Below are 26,903 nucleotides of genomic sequence, written 5' to 3'. Positions count from 1 at the left end.
TCTGATGGTAATAACATCTGTTAACTGTGATGTATAAGAATATGCCATAAGAATATATCTATTTTTCCTTTAAGAAACAGCTATACTATGAAACCAATGACTGACCAGGGAGTTTAATCGTTTAACTGTGCTTTTAAGGCGGATTTCATCATGTGTTTGTTGTGAAGGTGTAGATCTCTGTTTTACCGTCTCCTACATCTATCAGGTCCAGCCCCAGGTTCTAACTAGCACTTGATCCAGGATGTTTACTGTATATTTAACAGGATAGAATCCATGAATACAGAAAAAAAATCTTGCAGAAGAGGAATCTAAATTAAATGAGGGGTAAGCTTCAGTTTTCCTCATTTAGTCGGGTAATCGCTCCCTTTGCATTCTAGAATCAGAGTTTAAGTAAATCTATCAAACTCATTTATATGAATATTTCAATTAGTTTTTTGTTTTTTTTAAACATAAAATTATGTTCTAGTAATTTTGAAACTGAAAAATCTAATTTAGAAGGTAGCCTTTTACTCCTAAAAATCTCTTAAGCTGTAAGCAGTGAGATATGTAAAATGCTCCTAGACGCCCCCTACTGGCCTGATTCTGCAAAGCATTGGCTAGATTTGCTTTTTCTGGGGCTGGCTATGTGGACCCGCCCTCTCTGATTGGACAGATGTTTAGCAGAGCTATAAAAGTTAGATTTACTGAAGGTAAAATCACATTAAAGCAGGTTGGTTCTCACTGGTAAAAATTTGGTTGAGTTCTTTTTTTGCCAAAGTGGCTGGGCCTGTTTCTATTTCAACCTCACAGACTGTTAGGGATTTCTACATTTTGTAATTGCTGGTTTGGGCTCCATGTCACCTTATTCTTGGAAAGATAATAAACGTGGCAATAATAGTCTGTTATGTAATGCCTGTTCATTTTAAATAATAATGTTATCTGTAAAATTTGCTATGATGTACTGAAGTCCCAAAGTCATTGTGCTTCCAGTTTCTGGTCCTCTTTCCTTAAGGATCCAAATGCATGAAACCCAGTAAGGCTTGTCTTTATTTTCTATTGTTAATCTCACACCAAGTGTACTTATGTCTGTCAAACCATCACTAAAGATAGGATGTGTTTTTCGATGCCTAGGATAATTGTTCTGTAAAATCAAATAATTATAAAAAAAAAGGCCTCTGCTTATCATGGACATGACAGCACCATCTGTTCAGCTGTTCATCTTTTTCTAACTATTATAAGAACGGACTCCTATTTACTGCAGATTGAATTATTTCTGCGTTATACACTGGATCAGGTGGTGCTTTATGTGTTTTCATAAAGATGTATAAAAAAACATTTTAGGCATTGTGCATTGTTTTCTTTATGCCTTTTGAACAGCTTTGAGTTTTTTATTAAATAAAACAATGTTTGGCTTTAAATTAGTGAAAATCTAACGTCACCTTGATAACCATAGGGTTAAAAATTAGGAAAATATGTTTTACAGAAAATGCCATACTAGGTATATTTTATTCTCATGTTAAGCACTTTAATAAAGATTTATAATGTGAGAAATTAAATGACTTTTAACAAGTTACCAATGTTCGACTTTACACACATTGAATCTTGAATTTTTATTTAAAAAGAAAATAGAATGCAATTACAGATTTAGTAAATGGAATTTTTACAAATCGATTTAACCAAATCTTTTAAACTATTTTTTAACTCAAGATCTTCAAAATAGAGCTTATTTATCATGTTCTGAAAAGCAAAATAAAACGAGATTAACAACGCTAGCAGTGGATAATCTGGCTGGGTCGGCTTACTTTATCAGTCTGTAACAAGTTAAACCCTTCATCTGCATCAGTTCATTATCGTTTACTCTTCATAGTACCTGGAAGTACTCCTGAAAGAATTTAATGTGTTTTCCTTTCTTTTTATACAAACATGTTTTTGTAATCCCACTATCTGATACATGAAGCTGTAATACTATGTAACTGTATTTGTTAAAAGCATACAAAATAAAGTGGACTTTACTGACAAGCAGACTGGCTGTATCCTCACCTGTCACCAACCGGCTGCAGCATAGCAGGCCCAAGGTATAAGCACATTAAGCTGCTGCTAGTGGAACCCAGACCAGAAGAGGGCGCCCAAGTCCCCCAGAATCACAGTTCATTTAGCATAGGGACATCCCGACGTTCCTGTTGGATGCCTATACAGATTCCCAAAATCCTTTGTGAAAAATGACATATAGAGTCACAGCACAAAATGTTAACAAAACTACATTATTTTGGTAAATTTATTCAGTTTGGCACATGGAAATGATCAAACCCTTTTTTAGTTTTACTATAGAGAGCTTCAACTGTCCGGTAGGTGTGTAACTTTGGTAGTTCTTTATATTTAAAAGCTGCGATCCAAATTTGACAAGCATCATCCATGTTTCTGTTTTGTCAAGGAGGATGATGGCTGTTTGGATCTGGTACGGCAGTCCGGGAGAAAGAAATAAGAGCCAGGAATAGAAGCTAGGCAATACAAATCGGGGTCTATTCATATGTGTGAACAATAAAGGAAAATGTTCACATAAAATTTGTAAAGTGCGACGTGTCACAGTTGTTTGAGACATGATTCATAATGAGATATGAATCATCAAAAGTGCTCATAAATAGTCGCAACCATCACTGCTACATACTATATTCAGTGCAGGAGAGGATGTAGCTGAACTTCCTCTAACTACCGTAATTTTCGGACTATTAGCCGCACCTGAATATAAGCCGCAGAAGCTAAATTTCATTATTATTTGTATGTATACAAGCCACACTGGACTATAAGCCGCAGGTTTTTTATGTTTAACACAAACTGTCTTGCGCTCGCAATGTCTGTCTTTCTTGCTGTCGTTCTGTCTCATACCACTCGCAGTAAAAGTCTGCTTCCGGAGGACCTCCACATTCCCGCGTGCGGCTACCGTACTTGCGCGTTGAAGCAAATGTGACGTCAACATGGTGGATGGTAAAATCCATAGATTTAGGTATTACCCTAGTGGCCGTTAGCTGTAAAAGTCCATAGATAAGCCACATTGTTATATAAGCCGCAAGGTCGAAAAATGGGGAAAAAGTTGAGGCTTATCTTCCGAAAATTACGGTACCTCAGTAGAAAATCCATCTCCAGGTGGTTTTTCCTTGTATTTGGGAACGTATAAAATCTGACCCCTGAATAAATAGGGAATATATACTTTTATGGATGTCCCTTTTTAATTAAAGTAGATTTCATTAAATGTTGGCTTTTGATGTTCACAACTGAATATTGACAGAGAAGAAGAACAGGCACAAGAGGAGGGGTCCGGCCAAGTATGCATTCAGTAGTTACTTTAAATCAGGTATTGCATATTTTCAACTAACATAACCACAATGTTTGAATGAGAGTTAAATTATTTACCCCAGGCTGGCTTTAAAACAAAAACCGACTAAATTTAATTTGAAAAAGATCTTTAGCAGGGAAACCCTGCAAACGACCAGTTCATGAGTCATGCTACATTCACACCACAAGCAGCAGAAGCAGCTGGTTCACATGGTAAGTCAATGGTTGACGTGCATTTTGAGCAGCAGGAGCAGTGTGTCGTGAGCTTCTGAGCATCTGATGAGTGCAATGCGCTTTAGAGGCATCAGCTGCTGGAGTTGGAAAAATGTAACTTTAGCTGCTCGACACGCCACATCAACCAATCAGAGAAGCTGATCTGGGAGCTGGCAGGGAGACAGACACAGCGCTGCTGATGCAGATCGCTATGATCACTCCTCTGAAACAGTTAATTAACGCTTAAATTAGAGTAAAACATCGACACCTGCCAGAAAAATATGTTCGATTTTATTATTCTGGTGCCTTCAGTTTGGATTAAGTACGTAAAAAACACTAACATCTACTTCCAGCCGCTGCAAACAGTAATGGAAAACCGCCAAGATGTGACGGAGCCAGAAGCTGCTGTTGAACGGGATGCCTAGTGACAGCACCGCCGGTGTATGGGGTTGTGAGCGGCTCAGACAGGGAAATAATATTTAGGCATCTTGATGAACTGACTGCACAGATTAAGTTTTCAGGTGGACTTTCTCACTTAAAAACTTGTAACATGATCAAAACTTTAAAACTACTTTTTAGCCACTTCTAACAGAACATATAGCTGCCATTGTAACAGGCAAAGGAAGGACAGGGTAACACCGCCCAACACGCATCAGACCCACTTTACAACAGTGCAGCCAAGAGCAGCAAAGATGCTTCAGCCGCGCCCCAGAACTAAACTTGTACAAGCATCAAAAATCAAGCAGCATGCGCGTTTTAGCTGCTCCTGCTGCTTGCGGTATGAACGTGTTCAAGCAAGGAGCATCTAGGACCTGATTTGTCAGTCCTTACTTTAAATCACTTTAAAACTCCATTGTTGTCACAAGGTGCTGCACATAATATATATTATGAAAATAAAAAAATAAAAAAAACAGGTATAAATATTTAAACCCTCATTCTTGTAGAAATTCAAACCAATGCACTGAAAATCATAAGCCTTGTGTATTTACACAAACCCAAATCTCTCTTTAATGTGAAATGCTTTTTCCACTTTCTTTGGAACATTTCTGTGAAGCATCACTGTGTGAAATAAGTCGTCTTTTTAAAGAACAAAACTTTAGTATTTGAGGACAATAACTTGGTTATTCACTGCGGAAATCTAGAACAGACTTGATTTTTTCTGATTCTAAATTGTATTATTTTTGTGTGTGTGTAAATAAAGAAAAAATATAATTTTTCCTTAGTTAGTTAAATATAAAGTGCTAACTTTTTCTTTCTACTGTAGCATAATAATTTTATTTGGGTTCATATCTTATTCACAGTGATTATTTCCCAAATAATCTTGTTAAAAATGTATCATATAATTTTCCACGAGAGTGATTTAAAAACAACTTGCATTTCGATAATTTATACTAGCATACATAACCTTATATTCTAAGCACAGTTCCTCCTCAATAGAGAACGTAAATAAACTAATGTGATTGTTAAAAAAAAATCAGTTTAAGGAATTAATTTGCTGTGTTTCCATTAATCATCAAATTGCACAAATTGATTATCAATTTGCTAAATGGAAACTGCAATAATAAAAAAAGCTTGCCTTTTGATAAAAAAAATAAATTCTTAATTTTTAATGGTGGTTTTTCAGTTGCATCTAAATGATTAAATTTCATAAACCCTAATGCAAAACTTTTTGTGCATCGCACAAGTCACGTGATCTGCCGCTGGAACCAACTGCCTAATAAAGATGAATACCACAATTAGCTGCAGGTTGATGACGCTGTATATTTGGATCCATGGGCAGACTGAATATATTTTTATTATTAGAGTTGGGGCTAAAACATGGATATATATCTGAAGTGTACACGTCAGCTGCCATGTTGTTTTCAAGAGTTATCATTTTAATAAACGTACTCATGTGACAATTCAAACCGCATTTCTTATTTAATGGAAATACCAAAACTGGGAACATTGAAAAAAGTTTGCACATATCTACAATGAAAACAGACCTATTTTTGCCTTTAAAAAAATTCCTTTGCAAACCATAAATGCAGGGGGAAGTTGCTCAGGGCCCCATTCAGCCTTGGGTCGGCCCTGGTCCAGGAAAACAAAGGAACACTGGATAATAAAGAGCCTGCTTTTGTCAAGAGTATAAAGGCTACATCTTTAAACCTTGATCAGCAGAGCGCGACCGTGCTGAGCAGGTACTTGCACGCACATACAAAAAAAAAAAAAAATCTCCTTTCATCCATCAGGCAACTGTTTTTCCCCCTTTCTTCTCGTTTCAGGGCTGCAGCTCATCAGTATTCCAAAAGAGTAGAAGATGTTGCGTAATGATCACATCAACACACGGTGGAGCTGTGTTGCATAACACCAGCAGCCTAAAAGACGGGCGGGATGGGTGTGTGTCTGTGGAGGATGAAGGAGATGATTGGGGGGAAGAAGTGATTGGAGGGAAAACAAGAAGAATCAGAAGGGAAAAAAGGAAAGACAAAGAAACAGAGAAGCCTTGTCTTGCATGTTAATGCCATACCAGTACATGCTGCAAGTCCCCCCCATCCCTCAAAAGGAGGCAGTTGTTTGGATGGTTTTGCAGAGACGGTGATAGGAGACAGGCTGACTATCAGAGAGCAGGCTGATGAAATGTAAAGTAATATCTGCTGGGATGAGTCCAGCTGATGTGGGTGGTGAGCAATCTGGCTGCTCACCATCTAAGAATCCCATTTTTGCTTTGAATTATTGATCAAACATGGCTTGAATTTGTTTACTGCAATATAAAAGACTCGTTCCACTGCCGCTTCAATCAATCATCAGCTTTTCCCAGGAATCAGCCTTTAAATAACATCTGATCAAACACAACAGAAAGAAGGACAAGAGGGGTGGGCGTTCGTTTCCATGCTTCTTTTTATTGCCAGTCTGCTTTTTTATTATAAACTTAAAAAAAGGAATCTGATACAATAAGAAACTGCAGTAGTAACTCCCCGCTTCCCGAGGGGCGGCACAGAAAACAGGTCATTGCATTTCGGTAGTGAAAGGTTCATCGGACATCTACAGGGTGTACAGATCAGATACAAAAGAGAAAAGAAATGATCCAGTTCAGGGAGGAAACAGCACTATTTATACATCACTTCTTAATCTATATATATATTTTTACTTTTACATGTTAAAGTTGACTTAGAAAATAAGATTCTTTTATCACAATTAAATAGTCCCAGGTGCAAAATAAACTGCACACAGTGGTACAAGCAAAGGACATCAGAATAGAAAAAAATATTCTCATCCATCTTTGTTAATCACCAACCCTGCTTTTAGAGCAGCCTGCATTTAAACATCAGCTTAGAACTCCCCATACCAAAAATAAACAGTAAAGGGAATAAAACCCATAGGTTAAATTTGTTTTTTCATAGATGCTGCTAAAACCAGGCTGCTAAAACCAGGGTAGATGATTAGATCTGGACCACATTCATCCTACATTTTATTTCCTCCATCCTCCAACATCTTTAACTGCATCTTTCTACTGAAAGCGATTACTGGGGTTTGTTTTCTAGGGAGCAGAGAGGTAGGGAGCCCATGAATCTTAAAGGGCGGTGTAAAAATTATGGCATCAGGCTGCAGTGCTGAAGGACGATCAGTGTGAGCAGAGAGGAGCAGGGAATATGGCTTTAGTTTGAGAACCTGAAAAAGGTCCTGGCTGAGCGAGCAGAGAACAATAAAGATGTTCAGATTTTTCCTAGTAAAATAAGTCCTGTCCAAGCACAGCATTTACTCATAATAAATGCAGTGGTCTCCAGTAGAGTCAATAACCCCTTTTAACTTTTTGTCACTTTAATAAAAACCTCATTGAATTTTGGGGGATTTAATGAAGCAGACTATGTTTAGAAGAGATTAAAATATGCATTGCTCCCTTTTCACACCATCCTCATGGTGAAACATGGTGGTGGAAGCATCATGCTGTGGGGAACTTAATGAGAAAAATTGATAGATCCAAAAAAAAAAAAAAAAAAAAAAAAAGGGGGAAAAGAAAAGTTACAATCCTTCAAAAATAAACCTCAGCTGTCCAGATTTTTGGTTTTCTTTCAATAGTTGTATCATCTACCTCAGGGGCACAGAGAGTCATATCTGTAATATTTCTGTCTGCAGCCCCCCCCTCACCCACTGTAAACGGTCACTTCCTAAAAGCCAAACCCAAGAAGAGAATACATTTACCCGTCTTATACGAGACAAATACTGTACAAGGTACAATTCACATTCAATACTTTATTCTGTACATCTTTATTTTTGTCTCAGTTTGCATATATTCATACTTTTTTTTGAAAAGAAATTATAAAAAGGAAAATTCAGTAGGTACAAAACTAAAGAATTTGAACATGAGAACTTTATATATTTACACACAATCCTGCAGTCACAATCCCTAACCAATAGAAGCGGACAGGGTTAATATGAAAAAATTTAATTACAAATAACAAAAAAAATACTGAATGAGGATGATTAAGTAAAAAAAAAAGAAAAAAAAAAAGAGGGGTCCTTATGCCAACTTAATCAGAAATATGAAAAAAAAAAAAAAAAAAAAAGATGGCTACACCCCAAGAAAAACACTGTTAAGAGGGAGGTCAAAAGGGTTCACCATATCCTTTTCTAATGCAAAAAAAAAAAATAAAAAAGTAGTTTAGGCTAATATTATCCTTCAACCCATCTAATGTCTTCTGAATAAAAATGTGCAACAACCAAGCAGAAGCTGAAAGGCAGGTTTAGTGCCGACGGCTGCAGTGACAACAGGAGACCCGGTGATAAAGTGCTGAACTACTGTGACATGCGAAGGTTAACCTTTCCCTGCGGTAACCGATGACAACACACAATGCCAGGAGAGTCGCATGTCTGACGCCCTCTCTGACAAAGCCGTGCAACACACTTCACTGCAGCTGGGGAGGAACTGAGCACCCTGGACTGTACGGTCGGCTTTCCTTTTTCTTGCAACAGCTTGAGAAAAAAAAAAAAAAATGGAGACAGCAGGAGAATTTCAAGGAGGAGAGAAGAGAATGGTGTAGTGTTTTTAGTTCACCACAAACGTGCTCTGGGTGTCAACTCGACGCTTCCCTGAGCCAGTGCACCCTGGCGACTAACGCGCATCTAGAAGTTTCTCTACGGTCTCCCTCCCTCTTCTTCCATGCAAAGAAAAACCTCTCCTTCATAGTCAAAGTCATGCTAAGCCATTTATCACAATCCCTACTGCTTAGCTGCTGCACCCCCACCCGCCCCTCACCCGTTCACCTTCACACACTGCTGACTGGAATATCGTGCACATCGATGCATATGGTGCAATTGTGTCTGCACACTTCCTTGTGTTTTTTTCCCTTTAAACAAAGAGGTAACATTTAGTTCACCTTCTAATTCAGCCGTCTTTCACATTCAGAGCTTCCCTCCAGCAGATAAAATACATTCTCCAACGCTGCTCTCTCTCCCTCTGCCTGCCCATCATTCATTCCCGCTCACACAGGCGTACCAGCGACTGATAACAGGCTTTCGATATACATGCACCCAATAACGGAGACAAACAACCGTTCCCTCGATCGAACCATAACAAAACGAGGCAGGACGACACACAGACAGCAAAACAACCCCCCCCTTCTCCTGTGTATTTGTGGCAAGTAGGGCAGAGCAGATTGCGGAGCAAAGTGCTGAGTTTTCCACAGCAGTCGTTCCCTGCAGGACTTGGCAAAGTCCTTTTTTCACAGCATGACAGTGCAGTGCAAAATGGAGCTGCTCTAGAGACGGGTCCTTCAGAAGGAGTAGAAAATAAATGTTTCACGTCTGAATAGAACTGGGTGCAGAAAGAATCTCGCCACCTAACCATCGATATCAATGCAAAGTGAAGGAACACGAATGGTTCCAGGAGGAGTGAAAAGGGAGATACAAAGCATAAAATGGTTAGTGGACATGTTTATTTCTCTAATCTCCGTAGCAAAACCCACTTTTGATGAAGTCAACATTATGTTTTGAAGGAAAACCAAAGACGTGTAGATTCACCCAACTCTGCCTCGACTGGTAATCCAAACAAAGGGTTAGTTAGTTGGCCAGCACGACGGGCTGGAAAGACTGGCTTGGATATTGCAGGTTGTAACTTCCTAAACCGTCAAACGCCGGTTTCTCCACGTAAGGGATTCCTGCACCGCTGCTGAGGATGCCCACGTTTTGGGCAGAAGGGCTGGCGAACGCATCAAAAGCTGGGTTGGAGCTGATGTTGTGCGAGGGTTGGAAAGGGCTGGCCTGAGGCTGCATGGGCTGGGTGTCGGCCTCAAAGTAAAAGGGGCCTGGCGATCCTGGGTAGACGAACTCTTTGGCGCTGGGGGAGAGCTGGCTGGGGATCTGACCTCCGAGGGAGTGCAGAGACAACGACAGGGGCTTGTGCTTTAGCAGCTCCGGTGCCGGGATGTTGGTGGGAGAGCGGGAGAGCATCCTTTGCGAAGGCGGCACAATGACACCGGAGCTGGCTGGTGACCCGGTGCCGCTGCACTTCTTCATTTTGGTGGAGCCGAACTTGGTGGCGGCAAAGCTTGCTGTGGTGAAGGTGATGGGTTGTGGACGGGCTGGAGGGAGTGCTGAGGGGGCCTGCTGAGTGGGGAGGTAGGGTAACACACCGCTGGGAGGGGAAGGGGTGGAAGTGTTGGAGGAATTGGCCCCAGGGTCAGTAGGAGTACTGGAGCTGGGGTAGCTAAAGAGTCCAGGCTGAGATGACAAAGGTGTGGGCGAGCTTGAGAGGGATGGCATGAGTGCCGGAGATGCTTGATTTCCAATTGGCACAAACACCTGAGCATCTGGATTAAATCCCAAACTTGTGGCCTCCTCAGCCTCCGACTCTCCTTTTCCTTCCCCATTCCCCGCCTCAGCCCTGTCACCGTCGCATCCGAGGCCTGGGGGGTCTTCTAGGTAAAGCACCTTTACCGTCCCCTTCTCTCCAATCTGGTAGGACACCTCGTACGGGTCGATCCAGACGCTGAGCTCAGCAGGGACGTTAGAACGCACCTCCTCCGTATCTAGTCCGCTTCTTTTGGCAGCCAGCTCCACTACGGGGTCACGCGGCGCCCCCAAGTGTATGCAGCGGAAAGCCGATCCCCTGAGGGGCGCATCAGGATACCAGTGGCCCTCAAAGCGGGACATCAGTATCTTCTCCAACTCCTCACCAAACAGGTCAGCTCGACGGCGAGGCAGCTTGTTGTACAGGTAGGACACAATAAAGTTGAGGGCGACCTTGACCTCTAGATGCATGGCTGCATCGGGTTAGGGCCGTGGTGGGTACTGATTGTTATAGGACGCTGATGAGAGGGAGGCAGTTCGTACCTCTGGCTTAAAGAAAAGTCGTTGAATCTTTTGGAGTCATATTCGCATCGGCATCTCAAAGGCAGGGAATGTTTTTAGGTTCTCTGGATGTTCCAGCTGTGAAGACAAGAGAACATGGTTACTCTAATGTCTCAAACAACCACAACCCTACAGCTCTGTTAGGAATTATAAGTAGCCATCATGGCCAGGTATAAAAAACAAGTCATAGACCTAATCCGTGTAAACAGTTTCCCAGAAACCACAGAACTCGAATTTAACTCTACTTTTGATTTCTTTCTCCAACACCCCCACATTTAACAATATCCATAAATACTCAAATATATCCATACAACCCATACAGGAGCTTGGAAAAGAAAAACAGTTTACACTTTTCATATCGAGTTGAGGTCAGGATGTTCCAGTAGTTTAAAGATATAGTGGAGGATTTCGCGATTTTTTGAAAAGACTTGCTCTTTCCATTTCCATATTTGCATCCATCATACAAGCTTACTTTCCAAAAGACGATTAAAAATGTTTTCCACTATGTCAGACTCACCACCTGCACGTGAAAATGGAGATAAGCACGTAGGAAGGCTTTACGTGAACATATCACCAGAATGATTGACAATTAGGAGGACCAATTATTTTGATGATCCACCCGGAAAAAGAACATCCTCCACTATACCTTTAATATTATAATTCACTATTTGAAAAATAGTTTTTATGCGTGTTCTTGACCGTATTGTATGAACACCAAAGTCTAGCCAAGTTACTGTTCTTCAAAGTATTTTGATGTCATTTTCCTTTTCCCAATCCATTTTTATTTATAAACAGCATTTACAAAAACATCCCAATTTGTTTAACCAATGAACTATACTGTAAGAAATCGGTGCAAATCAATATATAAAAACCAGAATAAAATGCCATGTAAAAGATTGGTAGGATTAGAATGAAAGCAAAAACAAACCAGCTGAAAGTTTGAATAGAACATGAACTGGTTCCATAATTTCAGAATAATTAAAGACCCATCACCTCTGCACTTTAGTCTGGTCTGGAATCAAGATAACTGATCTATAGGCAGCTGATGCTTGCCTCATCATGCTCAACAGCTGGTTGAGTGTTCTAAAATTTAAAAGCGTCATCTAGACTGAATATTCATCTCCTCAGACTATAAATTCTAAGAGAAAAACGTTGGTTTAAACCGATACTTCCTTTTTTTGGATGGTTAGCGTTCATGTTAAAGACTTTCCTATGGATGGCAACATTGGTGTTCCAGCATCTTCCAGTTAAAGATTGACTAGTTCTTTGAACGTCCCTCTATATACAAGGGTGACGTTTTGAGTCAGGTGGTTGAAGCCTTGTTCCAGGACAATGATCCTAAACGCACATTAAAACTGGTTTTGATGGATGAGGCAGCATCTGGAAAGACCATAACCTCAGTTAGAAAATGTATAGACTATGCTAAATGTCTTTGGGTCAATGTTAGGAAAGCAACCAGTTTAAATCAACATGGGCTTTAAATTCTTGTAAAGAATGTCCCTTTAAAGGGTCTACCTTCATGTTACCCGCTGTGATCTTGTTGGCCCTGTGCTTTTAGAAGACATTATCGGACTTACTAAGGTCAGAGGAGGCTAAAAAAAAAAGTGAAATCTGATACAGATTCCAGCAGTAAATGCGTATCCATATTTACTTATATCAATGATTAATTATTAACTCGATGCTTGAAGTTCTAGAGATAAACATGACTCCTTTACTGAATCAGCAGCTCTAAATGGACGATTTTACATTTCAAGCCCATCGAATGTAAGTCATGTTCATGGATGTAACAGATGCTGCCCTGTCGGGCTTCATAAATCCTGCATAATCTGAACGTGATCCCATAAAGTGCTTGTATCTTAATGCTTCAGAGTCCATTCATCAGGACTGGAATACCAGCCGAAATAAAGGCCTGCATGAAAAAAAAACAAACTCTGAAGCAGAACCAAAGCGGGAACTGTTGGATTGAAAACAGAAAATGGCACGACGTATGCTGGATGCAAACACAAGTTCCCAGCATGCACCTTAGCCTCCCTTCCTTCCTTCCTTCCTTCTCCCTCCCAAACCTGGATGAAGGCAAACATACAGCAGTTCCTCACATTTACCTCCCTGACAGATGGGGATTCAGCGGTTAAGATTAGAAAGGCGGCTCAGATTAAAGACAGTTCTAATGTTATTAGAGATAAAGCTGCACAGGCTGGCCACAAGGCTGCAGGAGCAAATGGTCTGTAGAGAAAAATGTAAACTCCCCTTTCACCTGACTTTGAAGGGAAAAAAAGCTAAGGATCAGGGCTGCATAAAAGCTGGGGCTCACCTTTTTTTGCATCATCTGTGGAACAAAAACTCATTTTGAGACGCTTCGCTGAAACCAGTTAGTGTAATTGACAGGAAGGATCCAGCATTTGCCTTACTGATGCCTTTTTTTGCACCTCAATTGATACAACCACATGTGCAGATACAAATCAAAACAGCTAGCAATTTCTGCTGATCTTTATTGTTGCAGGCTTTGCTGTTGCTAGTCTAATCAAGATCAGAGGTGTTGCGTTTGTTTACATGGACTCATTAAGGGGCAGTGTTTTCTACCAGGAGTCAAGTTAAAACACAGTCTGCAGATCATATACATTACATTAAGTGCAAGAATATAACCTTCCAAAAGGGTTTTATTGGAAGGCAGCAGTTGCATAATAGAAACTTTCCTTTAAAAATCTGGATTTGTCCCGTTTCCTCCTAGCATTATAGCAGGTTGTATAACAATCCTGCACCTTTTTTTTTTTACCTGATCTGCATGTAAAATGATAAAACAAAGCGTAGACAAAAATGCAAACAGAAGAATGAACGAGAAGTGTTATCATAAAGGTTTGCATGGACTGAGATAGAGAGATTAGTGACAGACTACTGGAACAGAGAGTACACTTAGCTGCCAGCACAACTGGATGATTCCTCTTTTTTCTCCCTTTCCAGAATTCAATTGGAAATAAAATTTTAAACCAAATGAAGTGCTGAGCAGCCTAAGGAGGATGCACCTGACCAATGACATAACACCCTCGAAGAAACATCAGCAGAACATGATGTTAAAAGGCTTCTTTTAGTCGATGTTTGACTGGAAATATGCATAAAATAGGAGGAAACAAATAAACAAACGATCAATTCAATGTCCGAGCCAAGCACAACCTCTCTTTACGGACCAAAGCTGTGGAAAAACACCAGTACATCCCAACATCGTGTGATGCACCGAGGAGAATTGTGTCAAAATGTAGACACAAAGTGGTGAACATTTACTCACCTAGCCGTGATAACGGTTATGGTGGTGATGATGTCCGGGGCTTGACCTGTCCTCCCTGGTCTCTACATTAATTCCCTCATATTATATGACAAAAATCTACGGCGGAGGCGTCAGTTCGCAGAATTACCAAGTTTACATAAAAATAACACTCTGTGTTTTCCTTCTTTGCCACCGAAGCTGTAATTTTCTGGCGTACTTTGTCTTTCGGTGACACTTCGCGTTGAACTGGAGGTGTTCGCTGAAACTTTACTGTTTGACAACCCGGCGTATTTATACACTGTGAGTCGCCCACACCCCTGTGACGAGAGGGACTACTTTTCTCTCGTCATAAATCATACAATAGCCGTTATTTTTCAATTTCTTGACTTATATTTATCTATCAAAGAGCTTCATAATATTCGTTACAGTCATATTGTCACCAAATTGTTTTCATAACAACATTAGAATAAATCCTACAAGCTATTAGATTTTTTTTTTTTTTTAGGAAATTAAGAACAGCATGTAATGTAAGCAATGGAACACACATTATAACAATTTTGGGCACTATCTTGTACGGCGGAGAGACAAATGTTTGCTGAACAGTTGTACTATAAATACTAATAGTGATAGCAACAGAGTTTCCATTGGCTGACTAGTAGGATGACCGGCAGTTGATTGGTCAGTAGCAGCAGAAGCAAATAGAATTTTTCGCAATGTCTTATGGGATATGGTGTTCCTAAAGATTTTAACACCTTTGGTTTCTGTGCGGGGCAATTTTTTTTATTTTTTTTTATTTTATCATTTTCTTAAAAACAAAAAACAAAAACAATAAACAATAAAAAAAAAACGAAAAAAAAAAATTTTTAAGAGAATACTGTTCAAAGACTCTGGCTTTTCTTTTTGTCGTTAGCGAATTTCTACAAAAGCTTTTCCATCCAGTATTTAATACTAATACTAATCTAAATATTTCTTTTGAATTTTAAGAAGTACTAAACATATTTAAACAAATATAGATTTATAATGTGGAGACCTGCAAGGAGGAATTTTGCCAGCTTCAGATTGTATTATGTTTTCATATTTTGACTACTCATAAGGTTTTTAAATAAACTTACCAACACAAATAAAATCATTTTTCTTAAATTTTGATATAAAACTGGAAATGTGTTTTTAAATACTGATGTGTATGACTTAAAAAGATGTTGGGGATTATTTCAATTATCATGTATTGAGATTAATACATATATAAACATATAAAATACATTCATTTTACATATCTTAATAAGTGATTATTTCTTAACTTATGACTATAGCGATTGTGTTTATTTTCAGCTGATATTTTCTTTTTGGTAACAACTCATAAAATATCGAGGCTCAATTCAACCATCATCGGAAACACAGGTGTTTCCGATGATGGTTGAAAGACGATGTTCACCAAAAACGAACTCCAACCTCAAATAAAGCTTGCAGACAAATGAACAATCTAAATGGCATCTGGAGGAACACATGAAGCAAATACTGAGCTATTTGCCAACAGAGACTGAAATTTTATTCGGAGGAATGTACAGGAGAATAATCCCATAGGGCTCTCAATGACTGTAAACCCTTTGCACTGATAACCACATCATGAAGGTCCAAAGGAGACTTATGTTGGTCCACCTTAGGAAGCAAGTAAGCAAACAAGCAGCTAACAGTACCCCCTGCAGTTTTTGGAGTTGAAGTTGAGGATGTTGTCATGCACCTGCTTCAACAAAACCACTTTCATTTAGAAAAGGCAGACCACACTATGAGGATCCCCTTCTTTGATTAATCCAGTAGATTTAACACAAGTAAGCCTGACTCAATCAAAAACTCTCAGGTGGAGGCATGGAAAATTGCCTGAGTAAAGACTACCTAATAAAGGGACGGCAGTTTGTGAGGCTTGAAGGGTCAGCTGGCTAACCAGGCAGTCAACCACATAGGAGCACCACAGAGGATAGTATTCTTATCCTTTTCAATCCGTACATCTCTGACTTTTAGTGCAACACAGACTCTTGTCATCTGCTGAAATACCTGAATGAGTCTGCAGTCCAGGGAAGAATCAAACATGGACAAGAAGCTGACTAACAGAGTGCAGATTGACTGCTTTGTGACATAGTGCAAAACAATCTTACCCTAAATGTGAATTAAGGAGTGGAAATGAATTTGAATTTCAGAGGAAACAGAGAGAGCATTAAAACACTATTAGTATCATGTGATAGGTAGTGGAGGTGGTGAAGTAGTATAGATACCTGGCTACTGTACTCCACTGGAGACTTATTGAGAAGCTGTCTATAAGAAGGGACAGAACAGAAGTTTTTTTTTTTTTTGAGGAAGCTAAGGTCCTTTGTTGTTGCAATTTCTTTACACTGTAGGTCTGTTAGGGAGAGCGTGACCCCATCTACCATCATCTTCTAGAAAGAGCAGCATCAGAGAAAAATATCTAACAAAGCTTAACAAGCTGATATTGAATCTTTACTCAGCTCTGGAAACTCCCCAAGAACCTCTAGAGATTATTTCACGAGATAAAATTTTGTAAAATAAGGTAAATTCTTCACAACGGTGAGCATCGTCTTCAGGAGACAGTTGAACAACAACACAGTTTCTTAGTTCAAATTCTCCAGATCTGCTCTAAGACAGACCAAAACAGGAGATGCTTCTTGTCTATAGGTATCATACCTACAACAACTCAAAACATTATAAGAGTGACAACAATTTAATTTCCCCTGAGATCAATAAAATATTTTTTTATTGAATCATATCAAACTGAAGCTGGTTTGCAACCAATAAAGAATGCTAAACATGATCTTTAGTAATTCCCTTGATGTCATCTCTACTAAAAAATATACAGACCAAGTGTGGAGGCAGGGTCTGGATTAGGAATCCAAACTCTCAATGAACCCCACCAATATGAGGGGTCAAACAAAGGTCAAACGTTTGCAGATGGGGTGGACATAAAACAACTTTCATATCATATAATAGTGGGAATGTATAAGTAGTGCACAGAATTCTTGTTTATAAAAAATAATTGTTGTCTGCTCATCTAAATTTATAAGAAAAAAATTATATTTTTTCAATACAAAACGTGCTCATGATTTATTTCTTATGTTTTCTTCATTGTTAGTAAAAGTCTAATTTTAACTGTAAACTCATTTACCATTATTTTTCATCCCTGAATAATTGCCGAAACAAATTGACTTGTTAATATTACGCATATACATTTTTTATGGAATTTTTTTTTTTAATTGGACAAATAAATCTTTATGCAGTTTGGAGTAAATAAATATAAAATCAAACAATGTCAGTGTTAAAATCTAAAATCTGAAATTTGCATCAGAAAAGATGAACAAAAATAACGAGTAAAATAGTAAATAATTATTTATTTTGAAATTATTTATTTTTAAAATTATTTATTTGTTCTGGTAGATTATTTTGATGTATTTTTTTTTTTTTACTCAGGTAATGATGACGTAATAAAAATGGGACACTCCGTGACGAAGGAACTACAAAATGGCGTCCTACTGTCTGACTGTAACCAGGCTCCGGGTAAGAAAATGTTATTTATACTTTTTAAGTTCCAGTATTAAACATGTCACCCATTGGCATGATTGACTGCAGTCAGCATTAGTCAGGCGGTGTCTGATAACGAGCCTTAATCCGCTGCTAATCGCAAGGTGAACGCAAGGTTATGTGGTTTACAGCGTGCTTTAACTCCTGACAGCTGCTGCTCACCGAGTCACATCAGGTCACAGAGAAAAACGGCGATAAGCAGCTCTAACAAGAACAGTAACATAATCTAACGACATTTAGTTTTACTGTTTCTTCCGAGCACAGTAGCACATATGCCATGAAACAATAAATAAAGTAGTATTTTTACTCTCAACACCTGTTGGACCTGCCTGTATTTTTGTCACGTGATTAAAAGAAATAGACAAATAAAGGAAGTTGTTTTGCACCGTTATACACACAGCCCTGTGTAAAATGCCAGATATCAGTGCTGTGAATAAATAACACCATTATAAAGCCTTTAAAAACATTGCAATTTAATTTAAATCTATTAGATTTATTCTGGACCATTTTACTTTCCTCCTGTGGAGTCATTCTGTTTTTCAAATTGATTTATGCGTAGCCTGATTGTTAATGTGGAAATAAAAAAAATAAATCCTTTCTTTGGTTTCTAGCTGAAGGGTGAAGCCTAAAATGACTGGTATATTTTCCTTTTAATGGCTTAATTTACCTTGATTAATAACCTTAGTTTTATCTGAAGAAAATAAATCCCGTAGGATGATTCGCCCACCTCCGTGTTTCATTGTTAAACAAAAGTTAATATTTGATTCTTTTGACCATGACACATTCTACTACAAGGTTGCTGGACATTTTAACCTGATTTTTTGCTGCAGACTGAACAGTTTTCTTTCCATCAGCCAGAATATTCTGTCTTGCAGCTATCAGTCCAGCTAGACTGAGAATAAAGGAAATGGTCGAACCATTTAGAATACAGCCTATTGGAAACTTCTTTGCGGCTTTCCTTCTCCAATCAGCCTTCCTAAACTGCTTCATTATGATCTTTAATCAATTTTAGAACAAAATTATAATTTGTTTTACTTTGTGCAAAACCGTCCTGCATTTAATAATTCTTTTTTTAAATAAAATCAGAATCTTTTGAGCAAACATTTGGCCAAATCTCTTCAATCTCCTGGCAAATTGCTAGAGTAATCCTTCTGTAAAGAGATTTTACAAACATGTTTTTTCTTAGCTGAATGTATTAATGCTCTGTTGGGTACACAGAGACCTCCGGCTTTACAGTCAATAAATCAGACAATTTTGAAAACAATTAAAAAACCTGTTTAGGATTATAACAAGTTTGATTAGAGTTGCCAATAGAGATTTTTTTTAATATTGGTTATTCAGAATGAGCATTACACATTGTTTTTTATTACGCTCTAAGTCAAAACTGTTTTGTTTTTTAAAGTTGATACTCATTTTTCTCTGTTTGGTTTTGTTAAGAGATGCCTGTCTCACCCCATATAAAGAACTAAACCTTTGATTGAATGACGATAATCCAAAAATCTGCGAGTTTGTTTTTTTTTAAGTCCACAAATTCAACATTTCTCGCATAAAACACAGCTTTACTCAATAACACATATATTATCCTTATTGCAGGTTTTAATTTAATAGATTTTTTTTTTTTTTACATAATATCATTTCATAAATTTTGTTTCGAAAGCATTAGATGAATAAGATAACAATCAGATGCACAATAAAGCTTTGAAATCCTTTCATAAAAGCCTTTCTATATACTTCTTAGAAATTTATTTTTTCTTTTTTTGTTAAAATATTTAGCATAAACATTAACAGACGGATCTTAATAGAAACAATTTGTAATTTTTTTTCCCAGCTTTGGAGTTCAGCAGATTCTTTTATCAGGCATTCAGCTCAATATTGTTTTATCAAGGCAGTTTATAAACAGGTTCAATATCTGGTTAAAGTCACAGAAATAATTGTGAAGGAATCCAGTTGGATACAGAGAAATCTTATAATTATTGACCATTACTGCTGATACCAACTTAAATATCACCAGTTTCCTTTAAGACCTGTGTCAGTTTGATAAACACTCCTGGGCCTCAATGTGGAGAATTGGCTTGTTTCTTTGCAAAGGTCAGCATTCCTACTTCTCATCCCCTCTTCCTTAACGGCATGTGACCTTCCCTCCTGCAATACCAAACGATTATTACAGAACAGGAATGTGTGCAGATCAAAGGTAGATGGTATTCAGATGCTCTCTTTAAAAGCTCTGGGTTGTAAAAATGTTTAATCCAGTCAAGGTTATCAAATTACATTTAGTTCCGTGAATGGGTGAGGCCAATCTGCCACAATATGAGCTATGAGAACCTTCCCCCAGTTTTCTCAGAGAGCAGCGACTTTCTATTGGGTCTTTAAACTGAAGCTGGAGCACAAACAAACAGCAAAGCACGTTTTAATATGCTCCTGGTCGGCCTTTGCAGTGACATGTTTCTATATAGTCCTGAGGTGTGATTGCTTGTGTTGATGCTCAAATATGCTATTTCAAAGTTAAACTATTAATTTTTCTTTGTAATTAATTTTGCAGCCCTGATTTTATTGTTATAATCTGAGTAAAATGTTTGTGGTTAATATGGAGTGTTTTACCAATGCAGCTGACTGTACTTTAACCAGCCTCATCTGCTTAACTCTATCATTACCTGACTTACTTAATAATAAAAGTGTTTTACTGTTTCTTGGTTAAAAATTAAAATATATTGTCGGTTGTGTTTTTTTCTGCTTTATGTCAACTGCTGCCTCTGTTGGTCCAGTTGGTTCTAGGAACTGGGGCAAAACGGTTTCATGCCTCCGCTGTCTTCAGTGCCAAGGCCAAGGTGGCCATGAGCCGCTTTGAGCCAGGTTCCTGCCTTGGTTATGAGAAGATGCATGAGAACATCAATGTCGTACGCAGGAGGTCAGCAGTTATCATTTACTCCTTTATAGCTCTGCTCTGATGCTTTCACACTTCTGAGTTTCCCCACTGGAAGAAAATAAAGCTATTTTCTATTCAATGCTGGAACTTTTCCTCTAACTATGGCATTTTATTGGGATTTTATATAGTAGGAAAACTTCTGTACTTGAAGAGAAGTGAGACGTTATGTGGAAATGCTCAAGTGTATGAATACTTTGGTAGAGCTCTGTAATTATCGATGCAAGCACACATTCAGTTCTTCATATTTCCTCCGATCCTTGGCTGCAGGCTCAGCAGGCCTCTGACCCTGTCAGAGAAGATTGTTTACGGCCACTTGGATGATCCAGTAGGACAGGAGATCGACCGTGGTCGGACTTACCTGCGCTTGCGTCCTGACCGCGTGGCCATGCAGGACGCCACGGCCCAGATGGCCATGCTGCAGTTCATTAGCAGCGGCCTGCCAAAGGTGGCCGTTCCCTCCACTATCCACTGCGATCACCTGATTGAAGCTCAGACAGGAGGAGCTCAGGACCTACAGAGGGCGAAGGTAACCAGACACTGAAAGAAAATAGCCTACATGAACAACACTGATGCCTTTTTGGCTGTTTATTTGTGCATTAGAATTGTACTTAACCAGTTAATGTTTTGTTGGTTAAATATTTGCAGGATGTCAGTAAATCATCCCTTTTTTTCTTCATCGTTCACAGGAAATAAATGAGGAAGTCTACAACTTCCTTGCAACTGCTGCAGCAAAATATGGGGTTGGCTTCTGGAAACCAGGCTCAGGAATCATTCATCAGGTACAGGATTTACCCAAATGGATAATAAAAATTAGTGCACGCTCTTCTTGTCTGGTTTACCTGCTCTGGTTTTATTTTTATGAATTAGATATTATGTAAACACATATAACTGATTTTAGTTTTGAAGGACATAAATTAAACTTTGCAATTCAAGTTTTTTGTGGATGATTAAATTAGTGAAGAAATATCATCCACTCACCAGATAAGCGTGTTTTTTAAAGCAAATTTTTAACAATTTGAATAAATAACTTGTACTAATTGCTGCTTGTTTAACTGAGAATGGACCCTCTGCCCAAACAGATCATCCTGGAGAATTACGCTTATCCAGGGGTGATGCTTATCGGCACAGACTCCCACACTCCTAACGGCGGCGGCCTTGGCGGCATTTGTATTGGAGTTGGTGGGGCCGATGCTGTAGACGTCATGGCTGGAATCCCATGGGAGCTTAAGTGTCCCAAGGTGCGTCTTTCAATCACTCTCTGCTATCCTTTAAATTTCTGAGGATCGTAGCTAATTACCTTTAATTTGTAATTTATGTCTCTCCATTAAGTCGCTTGTTTTACAACTGTTTTCCCAGCCTGTGTCGTTGTCCCTTAGGTGATAGGAGTGCGACTGACTGGAACGCTCTCTGGTTGGACCTCCCCGAAGGACGTCATCCTTAAGGTCGCCGGTATTCTGACTGTTAAAGGCGGCACAGGGGCAATTGTGGAGTATCACGGGCCTGGAGTTGACTCCATCTCCTGCACTGGTAAGATTAAAATGAAATTTTAAGAGATGCAAATTTTTATGTTTTTATGTGCATAAAGCATTCCCAATGGAAGAACGAGTTTAAAAAGAAAAAGTAAACTTGTGCTATTACTGCTATATGTCCTGTTGGCTAGGCTTGCTGTAAAAAATCTCCTTCTGTGTATTGCTTAGAGAATTAAAATCCTTATGTTGCCAACATTCTCACAGCAGATGGAGGCTGAAAGCTCAAAAATATACATGCAACTTAACTGTGCTGTTTAGCCTTCCTGTTATCTGCTGAAAGTCCGACTCTCACCACCTGAAAGACGAAATAATCCGCACATCACAGCTACTAAAGATTTCTTTGGAATATCTTTTCACCTCTTTATGTTTTCTCTGTCTTTGTTTTCATCAGCTGGTCATCGACCGTTTTTCAGTTTCCCACCACCTCATCAGGCTGAAGTCAGCAGAATCACTAGTAGCCAATTTATTGTTGTGTTTGTGAAATAAAATATCTAGATGATATTTTCCAGGAATGGCCACTATCTGCAACATGGGTGCTGAAATCGGAGCTACCACATCCGTTTTCCCCTACAACCACCGCATGAAGACGTATCTGGAGAAAACCGGCCGCGGAGGTCAGTGTCTTGGAATTCATCCTCAGTTTCCTCAGTCATTACTTCATGTCTTACCTTCTTTTTTTCCTTTTCCCTGTTGTATAGAAATTGCGTCAGTTGCTGATGAGTTCAAAGAGGACCTGGTGCCCGATGAGGGCTGTGAATATGACCAAGTCATCGAGGTCAACCTTAGTGAGGTGACTTGGTGCACTTTTCTTTGTTTGCTAAATCAAAGAAGAAAACTAGAGCATATTAAAATGTCTCACTTTTCTTCTGTTCTCCTCTTCCAGCTTAAACCTCACATCAACGGACCGTTCACCCCTGACTTGGCCCACCCCGTGTCTGAGATCGGGGCCGTAGCTAAGAAGAACGGCTGGCCCCTGGAGGTTAAAGTAGGTGGGTATTTGTGGCAGGCCGTATTGGCTTACATTCACCATTAATGCTTTATTCAGGGAAATTAGACACCTCAGTCTTTGTTCCTTCTCGCTGTGTTATTGACCAGACGTGTTCGGATCACGTTCCACCTCAGCTGGGGTTTTAAAGTCACCTTGAATTCGACAGTCATGTAGCCGTTATTAAAGCACAGGATTAGAATCTGCACTTTGTTGTTGGTAGTGTCGTCTCGGTCTCAGTACTCCTTGGTCTTTGCTGGTGTGGTCTTCACTAAGGTTGGGCGACATGTAAAAATTTTCCAACCGATATTTGTCAGCATAACTACTGGTAATGCTCAACATATTCGTGCACATGGCTTTGTGGGCAAGATAAACATGTCTTCTGCACAACTGGTAATATTGTTAACCACCTGCACACACTGCTAAAGCCCAATAAGGTAAACATGCTGGTTTTATTCAGTAGAAATGGTTTCCTTTTTTCCAGTTGTTCTGACTATGTTATGAGACATTATAGTGTTTTGATTGTTATTCGTTTATCTGAATGCGCAAAACAGACAGAATGAAAACCAGGTGGAGATTTTTTATTTTGATGGAAATCACACAGCTACACTGCAGGAGAGAAATCTCCTTTTTTGTTTTTCTAATGTTTAATTTTGTATTTGTTGTGATAAAAACAAATCTTTCACAGACGGAGCAGCCTGTAAACACACTAGAATTAAACGACAAAAAAGGCCAAATATTTTAGCCCTACTGTGTACCATTAAAAATAGGGTTGTGTCTTAAAAAATAAATAAAAAAAATGAGTATATCGTCAATTGATTTGTCCAGTTGCCCAACATTAGTCTTGACTAGAACACTTGTTGGATTCTCCCCTGATTTTAACTGTCTGTTGGTTTCTTTCATCCCAACAGGTCTGATCGGCAGCTGCACCAACTCCAGCTATGAAGACATGGGCAGAGCTGCGTCTGTCGCCAAGCAAGCTCTGGATAAAGGAGTGAAGTGCAAAGCCCAGTTCACGGTTACACCGGGCTCAGAACAAATCCGAGCTACCATCGAGAGAGATGGATATGTGAGTGAAAAACACAGAGCTGGAAAGTCCAGCTTTACTTTATTTATGAGACGTTATAGAGTTTATCCTCTGAAATAAATGTTCTGCATGTCACAGGCCAAGATCCTGAGTGATGTTGGAGGAATCGTTCTTGCTAACGCTTGTGGTCCCTGCATCGGCCAGTGGGACAGGTAGAGGTCTCGTTTATTTCTTAGCCTATCCAGAGTTCATCAATTCTTCCAATCGGAGGACAAAAGTTGCAGTTACAGAGCGATAGATAACCAGGATAGAGGCGAGTTGTGTCCTATTGCAGTGCGAATAGAGGTGTGCTATAAACTCAGCAGAGCAATACTGTGTTAGCATGAGAGGTTTGTGAGCCATACAGATGAGCATTAAATCGGAAGGCTCTCCAAGCAGTGGTAGAAATCAGTTGGCAGCACCTGCCTCAGGTTTAGCCATCTGAGTCTGATGATGCAGATTGCTGGGCTCTCCTAACTGTGCTGTAACTTTGTGGAAATGTCGCTTCTTTTGCAGGAGGGATGTTAAAAAAGGAGAGAAGAACACCATTGTGACATCTTTCAACAGGAACTTCACGGCCAGGAATGATGCCAACCCAGCTACTCATGCTTTTGTGACTTCTCCTGAGGTAGGACCCTGCTGAGGGGTCCACAAAAGCCGGGCATACACTCTGCGATTTATTATTATTTTTTCAATAGTTGCACACAGCTGCGGTTTCGTCGTACAGTGTGAGTTCACAGCTCACGATGTATGTTCTCACACTGTGCGACCCGACGCTCTGATGCAATCTTTCTGCTCACACCGTACGTCTAAAAACCATGTCCGACTCAGCTCCGCAGTGAGATGGCGCTACTTGGACATGTCTATCCGGAAGCCAACCCAGTAGAAGAGGAATATGAAGCTCACTAGATTGAAACGTGCTGCCTTGTCAATTTGTGCGATTTTCTGTGCTGAAAGCCCTAAAGAGAAAGCAAACAAGGTATTTGGAGAAAGACGTGGCTCAAACATGTTTGATTTTCTCCCGACCTCATGGTTCCTTATCGGGAGGTGGTCGTGAGATTGTGTACACTACACAACACACAATCAGGCTGGAAGTCGGCCCGATCCGAAAATTCTCGCACGACTGGAAAGTAGCCCCGAAAAGGGCAAAAAAATCACACAGTGTAAGCCCGGCTAAAGAGGGAAACGACAGAAAGCAATCTTAAAATGAATCATATACATCTTCTAATTCTGCATAGATCGTCACTGCTCTGGCTCTGGCCGGGGACCTCAGCTTCAACCCAGAGACTGACTATCTGATTGCCAAAAGTGGGGAGAAATTTAAGCTGGCACCCCCCACCGGTGATGAGCTTCCAGCCAGGGACTTTGACCCAGGCCAGGACACTTACCAGCACCCCCCTGCAGAGAGCAGCTCGGTCAGGGTGAGTAGAAACTGAATCAGTCTCTATTGGTCAGAAAGCTGAACAAGAAGCAGAGTTAAGATACACTGATGGAAAAACCAGATGATCCGAAGGTTATATAGATGGATTAATGTTTTTGGCCCTGTTTTGTTGCTGTACAGGTAGATGTGAGCCCCTCCAGTAACCGTCTTCAGCTGCTGCAGCCTTTTGACAAGTGGAATGGGAAAGATCTGGAGAACATGAGGGTCCTCATTAAGGTAAGCCTCCCTGTCAGATGGGTTCATTCACATCTGTTCAGCTCGTATTAGTTTTATCCTCTCCTGTTTTATTCACCCACATAAACTCATCTTTATTATGGCAGAATTTCCAAAGAGAGGTGGACTTTCTGAAGGATCATTTAGACTGAACAGCATCCAGTCAGCCTATCGCATAACTGCAATCATTTGAAATAAGAGGATTACAAATGATTGCGGAGCAGAGACAGAATTAAGTATAAGGATGTTTTTCACCTATTAAAGGAAAGGTCTGGTATAGGAATAATCAATGGATCGTTATTTACACCTAAAGCTAATACATTTGTGATGATTTAATGAATTAGGTGTTAATCAGTAAAGAAATAAAATGTATATGTTTCGTCGGGTTTAAAGAGTCAAGGAGCTGCCATTTTTGTCCAAATATAGTAACACCTAACTCCTGACATCTTCTCGCAGTGACGTCACTGTGAGCTAAGCAGAGCGCCATTCTCCCCGCTTAACAAGCAAAATCAACGGGAACTATTATACACACCTCAATCAACATCAATTATTAAAGATTTCAAGAGGAGTTCACCATTTAAATTCACAAGAGCTATAGTTAAACTGACAATGGCCATGGCAGTTGGATGTGTTAATACATCTGGTAAACATGAAAAAAAAAGAAGTTATTTCACCTTTCGATTCATGATCCTCCACGGACAGGTCCGTCGTTGGATTGCCAATTTGAAGAGAGAGGATTTGCCATCGAACTTCTGGCCAGAGAAAAAACACTTAATATGTAGCCAACATTTCAAAGAAGAATGTTTTCAAGATGACTTGGATACTAGTGCATTTTGACAAACACCAGATAAAGCATTGGGACTTGCTCAACAGCCGATGCCTCACCGTGACATCACAAACTAGTAGGTGGCAGTAGTGTTCTTTGACAAACATGAATGTCTCTGGTAAAAAAAACATTCAAATGAAATTACTCTTAATAAAAAATGTTCATATTTAAAGTACTTTCAGAAGTTTGAATTCTGAATATAACCGCACTTTATATTTTAACTCT

At 39.4% G+C, this 26,903-nt stretch overlaps 2 protein-coding genes across 2 annotated transcripts in view; one reads left to right on the top strand and one right to left on the bottom strand.

Moving 5' to 3' along the window:
• Positions 1 to 8,085: 8,085 nt before the first annotated feature.
• tob2 (transducer of ERBB2, 2) lies at positions 8,086 to 14,382 on the bottom strand. Its single transcript, XM_015387918.1, has 2 exons — positions 14,132 to 14,382; positions 8,086 to 10,929 (listed from the first exon to the last, which is right to left on the bottom strand). The coding sequence occupies exon 2, from the start codon at positions 10,759 to 10,761 to the stop codon at positions 9,562 to 9,564; it is 1,200 nt and encodes a 399-aa protein (XP_015243404.1). The 5' UTR covers positions 10,762 to 10,929; positions 14,132 to 14,382; the 3' UTR covers positions 8,086 to 9,561.
• A 3,243-nt stretch (positions 14,383 to 17,625) lies between these two features.
• The window catches only part of LOC107093103 (aconitate hydratase, mitochondrial-like), a 14,506-nt gene continuing 5,228 nt past the window's right edge, over positions 17,626 to 26,903 (top strand). Inside the window, exons 1-14 of the mRNA XM_015387931.1 lie at positions 17,626 to 17,671; positions 20,458 to 20,600; positions 20,886 to 21,144; positions 21,305 to 21,397; positions 21,698 to 21,856; positions 21,995 to 22,145; positions 22,657 to 22,761; positions 22,846 to 22,937; positions 23,031 to 23,136; positions 24,044 to 24,201; positions 24,298 to 24,371; positions 24,715 to 24,826; positions 25,437 to 25,619; positions 25,760 to 25,855. Of these exons, the coding sequence (XP_015243417.1) occupies positions 17,636 to 17,671; positions 20,458 to 20,600; positions 20,886 to 21,144; positions 21,305 to 21,397; positions 21,698 to 21,856; positions 21,995 to 22,145; positions 22,657 to 22,761; positions 22,846 to 22,937; positions 23,031 to 23,136; positions 24,044 to 24,201; positions 24,298 to 24,371; positions 24,715 to 24,826; positions 25,437 to 25,619; positions 25,760 to 25,855 (1,767 nt within the window). The 5' untranslated portion in view covers positions 17,626 to 17,635. The remainder of the gene's footprint in view (positions 17,672 to 20,457; positions 20,601 to 20,885; positions 21,145 to 21,304; positions 21,398 to 21,697; positions 21,857 to 21,994; positions 22,146 to 22,656; positions 22,762 to 22,845; positions 22,938 to 23,030; positions 23,137 to 24,043; positions 24,202 to 24,297; positions 24,372 to 24,714; positions 24,827 to 25,436; positions 25,620 to 25,759; positions 25,856 to 26,903) is intronic.

This window comes from Cyprinodon variegatus, unplaced genomic scaffold, assembly GCF_000732505.1.
Source record: "Cyprinodon variegatus isolate N-32 unplaced genomic scaffold, C_variegatus-1.0 Scaffold407, whole genome shotgun sequence".
Taxonomy (NCBI): Eukaryota; Metazoa; Chordata; class Actinopteri; order Cyprinodontiformes; family Cyprinodontidae; genus Cyprinodon; species Cyprinodon variegatus.
Note: the sequence above shows the minus strand (reverse complement) of the source record. Positions and strands in the feature narration are given on the sequence as shown.